The 9,546-nt window shown below is 49.7% G+C and overlaps 1 protein-coding gene across 5 annotated transcripts in view; it reads left to right on the forward strand.

Annotated features, from left to right (window-relative positions):
- Nucleotides 1-7,798, forward strand: part of CDK16 (cyclin dependent kinase 16) — a 67,914-nt gene extending 60,116 nt beyond the window's left edge. For 3 of the 5 annotated variants that reach the window (XM_081844631.1, XM_081844634.1, XM_081844635.1), the window contains 2 exons: nt 2,219-2,296; nt 3,491-7,798. In XM_081844631.1, coding sequence (XP_081700757.1) covers nt 2,219-2,296; nt 3,491-3,528 — 116 coding nt within the window. In that variant the 3' untranslated portion in view covers nt 3,529-7,798. Of the gene's footprint in view, nt 1-2,218; nt 2,297-2,808; nt 2,859-3,490 lie in introns of all 5 variants that reach the window. The other 2 variants (XM_081844632.1, XM_081844633.1) reach the window with 2 other exon arrangements.
- Nucleotides 7,799-9,546: the final 1,748 nt, after the last annotated feature.

Raw genomic sequence — 9,546 nt, forward strand, 5'->3', positions numbered from 1 at the left:
CAATAACAATAACAATAACAATAACAATAACAATAACAATAACAATAACAATAACAATAACAATAATTTATTTGTACCCCAGCCACTCTGGGAGGCTTCCAACAAAAAAAATAAAAATACATTAAAATGTCACACATTAAAAACTTCCCTAAACAGGGCTGCCTTCAGATGTCTTCTAAATGTCAGGTAGTTGTTTATCGCTTTGACATCTAATGGGAGGGTGTTCCACAGGGCCGGCGCCACTACCAAGCAGGCCCTCTGCCTGGTTCCCCGTAGCTTTGCTTCTCGCAATGAGGGAAATGCCAGAAGGCCCTTGGTGCTGGACCTCAGCGTACGGGCTGAACGATGGGGGTGGAGACGCTCCTTCAGGTATACCGGGCCGAGGCCGTTTAGGGCTTTCAAGGTCAGCACCAACACTTTGAATTGTGCTCGGAAACGTACTGGGAGCCAATGTTGGTCTTTCAAGACCGGTGTTATGTGGTCTCGGTGGCCACTCCTAATCACCACTCTAACTGCCTCATTCTGGATTAGTTGTAGTTTCTGGGTCACCTTCAAAGGTAGCCCCATGTAGAGCGCATTGCAGTAGTCCAAGCGGGAGATAACCAGAGCATGCACTACTCTGGCGAGACAGTCTGTGGGCAGGGAGGGTCTCAGCCTGTGTACTAGATGGAGCTGGTAGACAGCTGCCCTGGATACAGAATTGACCTGCACCTCCATGGACAGCTGTGAGTCCAAAATGACTCCCAGGCTCCGCACCTGGCCCTTCAGAGGCACAGTTACCCCATTCAAGACCGGGGAGTCCTCCACACCAGCCCACCCCCTGTCCCCCAAAAACAGTACTTCTGTCTTGTCAGGATTCAACCTCAATCTGTTAGCCACCAACCATCCTCCAACCACCTCCAGGAACTCACACAGGACCTTCACCGCCTTCACTGGTTCTGATTTGAAAGAAAGGTAGAGCTGGGTATCATCTGCATATTGATGAACACCCAGCCCAAACCCCCTGATGATCTCTCCCAGCGGCTGCATGTAGATGTTAAAAAGCATAGGGGAGAGGACAGAACCCTGAGGCACCCCACAAGTGAGGGCCCAGGAGTCTGAACACTCATCCCTTAACACCACTGAGAGATCCAGCAGAACTAGGAAACAGCTTTCACCTTTGTCCCTAGCCCGCCTCCGGAGATCATTGACCAGCACGACTAAGGCAGTTTCATTCCTATGATGAGGCCTGAATCCCGATTGGAAGGGATCCAAATGGTCCGCTTCTTCCAGGCGTGCCTGGAGTTGTTCAGCAACCACTTGCTCAATCACTTTGCCCAGGAATGGAAGATTTGAGACTGGGCAATAGTTGGCCATACTGGCTGGGTCTAAAGATTTTTTTTAAGAAGCGGTTTAATGACTGCCTCTTTCAGCGGGTCTGGGAAGGCTCCCTCACAGAGGGAAGCATTCACCACCCCATGGAACCCATCACCCAACCCTTCCCGGCTTGCTTTTATTAGCCAGGATGGGCAAGGATCAAGGAGACAGGTGGTTGGTTTCACGCGTCCAAGCAACCTGTCTACATCCTCGGGGGTAATGGATTGAAATTGATTCCATGCAACTCGACCAGACAGGACTCTAGCACTCTCCCCCCCCCCCCCCGGCAATGCCCCCATGGTGGAGTCTACCTCCTTCCGAATATGAGTGACTTTATCTGCAAACAACTTTGCAAAATCATTGCAGGAGATTAGGTGGCATTTCCTACTACTAATTGGGAAAGATTATTTAAATTTAATCAGTTAATCATTTAACTTATGTAAGCAGTTAATAAAAAAATCATTTGATCACCATATTATTTTTTCCTCTTAACGCTGAAGGTTGGTGAAGAATGTATAGTTTGAGCCTAAGCTGCAATAAGATTTAACACAGTTTCAAAATTGATCTGAATTTTTAATATATTAAGTGTCATTGTTGAGGGGCAACCTGCCCTGTCCCTAATTGAAGAATGTGTTTTAAAAATGTGGATCTAGAGATCTAATTATTTATTTATTAAATTTATATCCCACCTCCCCAAAGGAGCCCAGTAGGGAAAACCCACAATTTTTAGAAGAGTTCCCACACAAATGGATTTTAGCTGCAGTTCAGATGCTTTCTCCCATTATTTTTGCAGACTAGCAGCTCCTGTAAAAAGCTCTCACGTGCTCTTGTGTTTCTTCCTTTCCATCTCCTCCTCTTGCAGCAACGTCAATATTTGCACTAAAGGAGATTCAGTTACAGAAAGAGACGGGCCTGAGATCGGCTTCCCTGCCTGAATCAGGTGAGAGGCTACTGCCTAAGCAATGAGAGCCCCGCCCACTGGGAATCAAGCCCCACCCACTTTTACTCCAGCACTTTCCCCAAACGTTCCTCCCCATCCTTTCCTACTCAGAAGTCACCCAAGCCAGAGTCAGTCCTTGGATGAGGCCAAGGCGAGGCAGCTGCAGTTGCCAGAGCAGGAAGCAGAGAGACCCCACCACAGACTTGTGCAGGAGAACTTCCCCACAGATTATGCCCCTGGGTTGGGTGCTGCTTAGATTCTCTGCCTTGGCTCCGGATGGAAGCTCTCTCCATCCTCCCTCTTGTGAACAGGTAGTCCTGCCACTCAGCATTGTAAGGGGCAAGCTGGTCCTTGACAGCCTCTTCCTTGCCTCTTGTCCCTTCTCCTCCCCCCAAGGCCATCTACTGGTGGGGGAGAGCTCTGGTCCCACCTTCCTGGTTAGAGATGCAGCTGTACAGTCCCTGTAGCAATTGTCTACAACTGTGCGGTGAACGGTCTCTCCTCTCCCACAGGCAGCGCCGCGTTCCGGGTAGTGGACACTGAATTTTAGCCACCAGGTCAGGTATATGTGCCGCCTCTCTTCCATCAGCACCCCCTCCTGTTCTCAGCATGACAAGGTGGCTCCCCCCTCTCTCATCAGCATATGGTTGTGGTCCTTTCTGCATCCCTGATCCCACCAACCCCGATACACACCAGCTCGTGGGCGCTGTATCACTTGGGATCAGAAGCAGGGAGAAGAGAGGTCAGGCGCTGGAGGTGCGGGGAGGGAGCCAGGGTGCAAAGAGCACACAGAGCAGAGCGCGGAGGCCTAGAGGCTGAGCTGTGAGCCAGGATGGCCCTCCACCACGAACTCAGTACCAAGAGGGCCTCAGGCATGCTGCCCTGAGTCTCAATCTCTCATCTGCATTGTGGGAATATGGTGCTCATCTACCTTGTAGAGTGATTGTAAGGATGACCGAGATAACGTATGGAAAACATGCATTTACAGAGAGCTGCTCCCTACGTAGTTGTAAGAATCACTGGGAAACACTTCAGGGAGGTCAAAGCCTTCTAGAAAGCTTGGAGCTGGAATATATCCAGAAATGTCATCTAGTCCAGCCCCCTGCCAATGCAGGAAATCTGCCCAACCTTTGCTTAGATGCTTAGATTTCTTAGATTCTTAGATGCCCATAACCCTTTGCTGTTTTCCTGCAGTGAATGGGCAGAACGGACGACCAAGCCTGCTGCTTTGAAACCTGTGGATTGGGGTTGGTGGGGGCAGGAGCTAAGACAGCTCCCCCACCCCGCGGACACTCCCACTGCCGGCTTCTCCCTATCAGACGGTGGAGCAAGGACTTGTGCTGGGATTTCGTAGGGGTGAGGGCTGGGGGCAACAATGCCAAGTAGAGGTGCAGCCTGCCCCAGCACCCGACAGCCAGGCACGGATGCCCTCTGCTGCTGTGGAATGGACTGCCCCCCCCACGTGGTGTTTCATTTTATTTTTTAAGTTTTATTTTTTCAATGCAATACTATAAATATTATATTTGCAAATATCTATAGAGAGACACCCCTGCCCTCGCCTCTCCATTTCTGGGGAGTGTACAGTATTAACTACAAGGGAGCCCACCCCCCTCCCCACTTGGTTGGACCGGGGGAGAGAAGCATGGAGGACGAGGGAGGAGAAGCATGGGGCCCACTGTGTCTGGGTCCTAATCCGCTGTATATCTTGGAGCTGTGAACAACGTCAGTGATTTGGAAGAAGGGAAGCTCTTTTTTTCATGTGAATTTTCTCTCTCCCCCACCCCCAAGTCTCAATCACCTTTCTGTGGACTTGGGGCAAGATCTTTTCCCGTTGCGGATACTTGTTTAGGAGTCCAAGTGTTGAACAGGCAAGCAGGTATCCTCAGGGAACAGAACACAATCCCATCTTTTCCTAGCCAACTCGATCCCTATCAAGATTATTCATCTGTCTGGCTTTTCTGCTACAGCGAGCCCCACCCCCCACTGCTTCCAATTAGATCTGCCACTTACTTGCTCCTCCCGATTTTCTCCTCACACCAAAGCCAAGTCCCATGTTTTCTTCTCTTGCTTGTGTCTTCCTTTGGTCTTGATTTGTGCCTCGCTCGGGCTCTCCCCACACCCTCAGCCAACGCTGTCAGTCTCGGCTGAGTTACTCCTGTTGACCGGTCACGCCTCTTGCATTACTTGCTTATACTCAGGGTTTGATCTTCTTCCTTTGCCTTTGCTGGCCCTGTCCACCAGGAACTTAAACACAGGTGCCATTTATTTCAACTAGGCATGTGTAGGAGAAGTCCCTGGTGGGTTGGGCCTCATCCATCCCCCACCCTCCGTTTCATACTTATTTGTACTGCAGTGCTTAGATGATCACTCTTCGTTGCTTGTTCCATGTTTCCTGTATCCAAACATCTCTGTTTTTAATGGTACCACCCAAACTCTTTGCTGATATAATGACACTGAGGTGCCCTCCAGATGTTACTGAACCCCAGCTCCCATCAGCCCTGGCTAGAATGGCCAGTGGTCAGGGACAATGGGAGTTGTAGTCCGGCAGCATCTGCAGAGCACCATGTTGGACACTCCTTAGACGGTCTTCGTGAAGAGAACCCTTGTCTTGGCCCCTATTCCACTGTATTTTCTTTCACAGAAGTCTGTGTCGGTCTCTGCAAGCTTAACACCTTCCCCCTTCTGTGTCACCTTTACTTAGTTGCTTCTCAGACTGTAATCCAATGACCAGGTCCTACTCTGTCCCACATGAAAAGTAAACCAGTAGCTCTTCTGAGGCTCACCAACTTCCACTCCTTCACTCACAGGCCAGCCACTCAAGGGTTAATGGGCCCTTGGCTCAGCTCTTTATGCAGTGATCTCAGAAGTCACTCAGTTCCTGCCCAAGGGCTAAGCCCAGCTTGTATCATCAGACACTGCTTGGCCTCATGGTAAGTCTTGACTCCAAAGACTTACTCATCTCAGCTTCTCCTCTTGTTTTTTGCAACACAGAAGCAAGTGGTGCAGAACTGGTGGCCCTCTGGAAGCTGCTGGACTCCAGCTCTCATCAGTCCCAGCCAGTGTGGCAAATGATGAGGGATGATGGGAGTTGTAGTCCAGGAAGATCTAGAGGGCCACAGGTTCTCCATCCCTGAAGCAAGCTATCAGTTCCTCAAGCGCCAGTCAATCCCATATCTCTCCTTACACTAAATCTTCCTTTAAGCAAAGGAAACATTGGAGATTCCTGCCTGCCTGAGGGATCTCCAAAGATTTCGGCTCACTATGCTTCCTACTCAGAGGTGCCTCAAGGGAAGAGGGAAATGTCAACCACAATTGTCCCCAGCTTACAAACCCCAACTGTATTGCAGCTTCCCAGGTGGCTAGGACTGTTCTTTCCAGCTCAGGACAGAGGCCTGGGTGTGAAGAACTAAAGGGAGCAGATCCAAAGGCTGCCCATTTGCTCTCTGCATGTTTCTGGACAAAGTGGCACCCGGCCTTCTCCCTTTGATCACAGCATAGAGTGAGTGAGTGAGTGAGTGTGTTTGTGTGTTTATATGTACATATGTAACCATTTTTATATACAGCATGAAGCACTTGTAAGTTTCACAAATCTCCACCCTCCCACAATGAGAGCCATATTATTATTATTATTATTATTACTATTACTATTATTATTATTCTGATGATGATGATGATTACAACTATTATAACCCTCAGGCAACATAAAAGATATCTGGGAAGGAGTCTCCTCCATAGAGGATATGCCTTGGGCTGGAATTCAAGGACTCCACAGCACAGGGGAAATTCTGCTTGGCACCTGCCTGGGAGGGAAGACAGATCTGAGAGCCCCCAGCATGCAAGGCATGGTCACCTGATGCCAAAGGACAGCTGCTGTGAATAGGCCATGGCCAAGGGTGTCTTTACAAAGGGGACCCAATAAGCAGGAAATGCCAGCCCTTCAGATCAGAGAACAGCAACGAAGGGTCTTTGTTTAGCCCAATAACCTGCCTGCATGACCCCCCCCCCCCCGTTCCTTGCTTGTTCCAGTTTAGACTCCCATTTCCATTTAGTCTCTTCCATCGGGTGCGCCATAATTGTGCTAGGTGGGCCTGTTTCTGAAGCCCATCCAATCATAGTTGCCCTCTTCTTACCCGTTTCTTCCTTAAGAGCTGTGGTGATGCAAAAAGCTCTTTCAACCTCTGAATTCTCCATCCATCTCTGGGGTATCAATCCCATTTCCCATGGGAACTTCCATTCAAGGTGCATGTGTTCTGTTGCACCTTTACTATTACACAGTGAAGGCAGAATGCTTTCCTGTGGTTTAGCCCTGGCCGTGGTTTGCTGCCCTAATGCTGACTAAGGTTCCAGGTATCCAATGAAACCTCTGTTGAATTTGCCAAGCTAAATCCTTCTCCCACAGGGTGCATCTCAGTAATATGGAAAGAAAGGGGCAGGGAAACTGCCTTGAGTGTTCACTCAATTCAGATGTAATGGTTAGCTACTAATAGCATAAACTGTTTTATGAGCCCCACTACAAACCATGGTTTCAGATCTTGGTTTGCAGCCTATCCCTAGCCATGGTTTAGGTACTGAGACTAAACACTTAATTGTGGTTGAGGACAATGGACCATGGTTAATTAAGTGTTGGGCCTGCATTGGGCCTGTGGGAGCTCCTTTTTCAGTGCAGCCTGGGTAGAATAGTGGGGAGACGCTGGCCAAAATACATGGTGCCACTTTTTTGAGGGGGGTCCAAAATCCAATCTGATTTGGTTCATGGAACTGCTTTCCATTTCGTCTGCTGTTGGCAGATAAGGAGTGGGATTCTAGAGTTCAGGGAACTGTAGCAAAAGGGGGACATAGCTGTGCTGCACCCATCCACTGGTCCCCCCCCCCTCAAATAAGTGCCAGGGTTCTGATTGGGCTAAAATGTAAAGCCCCTCCCCCACCCCGGATTGAGAATTCTCAGAGGTGAACAGGGGGACAAATGCCACAAGAATTCAACCAGCATGGATTTCCTCTTGGGGCACATCTGGGTAAGAACATCTGGGTTGGATCTCTGCGTGTGAGAGGGAAACCCAAAACGATGTATTGGACAATGAATGTACAGAGGATCTGGACTTTGCTTTTGTGTGTGTAGCGGGGGTAGGGGAGTTCCCCAGAATTTGTTTCTGGGCTGGAGGTGATAAACCAACCCTTCCTTGCAGCAAACTGAAACCCTGGAGCAGATAATCATTCACATTTGGAGCGGACTTCTCTTCATGTGCTTCCCTGCCCCCTTTGACAGAGTAGATATGGAGATCAGTTGTCCTGGTACGGAAAAGGGAATTCTTGTTCTTGTACATAACTTGAATTGAGGGAGCAGCCTTCTATTTATCAAATAAGAAATTTATCATTGCAGAAGAAAACTCCCTGCGGAAGGACATGGGCAGACTTCTCTTTCCCAGGTGCTCCCTCTGTCCCTGTTCAGGGTGAACAAATGCGCCATATTCAGATGTACGGAACTGAATAAAAAGTCTCCAACAATTCTGGGTGTTTGATGCTTCTCACTGGGACCCACGTGGCAGGAGCACTCTCTGGCTTGGTGGGGTTATGGAGTGGGTCTTGGTGAAAAGGAAAGCGTTCTGCTTCAGCCTTGGTGGTACACTTGGACCAGGCTGTCCTTTACAAGGAGCAAGGGGGGGGGAATCCCCCTCCCTAGCCTTTCCCCGTGGAATATTCTGCTGGTAGTGCTGTTTCTTCCAGGTGTTTTGCCCCTGCTGCAAAAGTTACAAAAGCTTCACAGCTGGGCTTTTACTGAAATCAGATGTAACATTTAGCCTTCAGAAGTATAACCTGTGGTTTATGAGCACCAATTCAAACAGTGGTTTCAGATCTTGGGTTCTGGCCACTCCTTCAGGGCTGCACTTTCTGCATTCAAACCTCACACTCGCCATTGCCTGAAGAGCTCATTGACATCTCTTTCTTAGTATTACACAACTTCTCAGAGGCAGTTTGTGTTCTCGGTAGAGTTCTTGCTTTGCATGCAAAAGATCTCAAGCTCAATATCGCTGCATCGCCTGCTTGCTCATTTGGTGAGAGCATGGTGCTGAAAATACTGTTTTGCTGCGCTCTGCTGTCTAATGGTTAGAGCAAGCAGGGATTTCTTTTGGATCCCAGCAGATGGAAGACTGGTGGACTGATAGATAAAGGAGGAAGTGGTTTATTGATTGGCAAATACTAACAATATTAATAGGCATGAGCTCAACTGCACATCCTGCCCACCACTAAGAGACTGCTCCGACACTTCAGGCTGGTGGGCAGGTCACACACCTGGGTGGTAAAAGAGGTCGGTCCCTGCACTGCTGATTCTTCTGTTCCTTCTAGTTTCTCAGCTCTTCAGTGCTTCTTCAGAGACTGAACTCATCTCCTCAGGTTGGTGCTTTTATAGGCAAAGAAAGGACTCCATGCCAGGTTGTACAGGTGTTCGCATATCATCCTTCCTCCCCTGTTTTCAGCAGCAAGCCAAAGTTCATGTCTAAGTGCCAGTTCAGTGGCTGGGTCAAGGTAGCCCTGTCCGCTAGTTGACTCCTCTGCTTATCAGGCCAGCTGGCTAGACCTGCGCTTGACTCCAACTAACTCCTCATTGTACAGGTAGATTTATAGCAAAACTGCATTGGAAGCAGATGCACCATCTAACGACAGATTTCTGCCACGGCCACTACATTAGAGAGATAGATAAAGATTTACTGCTGCAATTACCTTGAGATCAAGAAACGCCACTTTCGGGCATTGCTTGAGCAATACAAATGCCAAGGTTGCAGGTTTGATCCCCATATTCAGGGGTGAGGAAACTTGTTTTAGGAGGGGGCTTGTTCACTGCCCCTCAGACCTTGTGATGGGCTGGACTACGCGCGCGCACACACACACACACACGTGGTGGAGGGGGGCTTCTTTCTCTCCCCCAGCCCCTCCCCCCTCCCACTTTCCTACCTCCTCTGCCACTCTGCCTGTGGTTGGGAGCCAGCGGTGGTGGTGCCACCTCTCCTTTCTAGGCCAGCTTTCCCGGGCGCCAGGCATGGGGCCAACAGGCGTGCCAAGCTCCAGCCGAAGCCCCGTGACGCGCCCATCATGATGCCCACAGCATGGCCATGGACGGAGAGGCCGGTGGGCGGGTGGCGAGTCTGGGCCGCACCTCAGCACACGGGTAGCGAGGCTTCGGATTGGCTGGCACCAATCAAAGCCCAGCTCCCTTCCTCTGCAGGGTGGGGAGAAGCCAGGAGGGAGGAGGCACC

Source organism: Podarcis erhardii, assembly GCF_964252035.2.
Source record: "Podarcis erhardii genome assembly, chromosome: 17".
Lineage (NCBI taxonomy): Eukaryota > Metazoa > Chordata > Lepidosauria > Squamata > Lacertidae > Podarcis > Podarcis erhardii.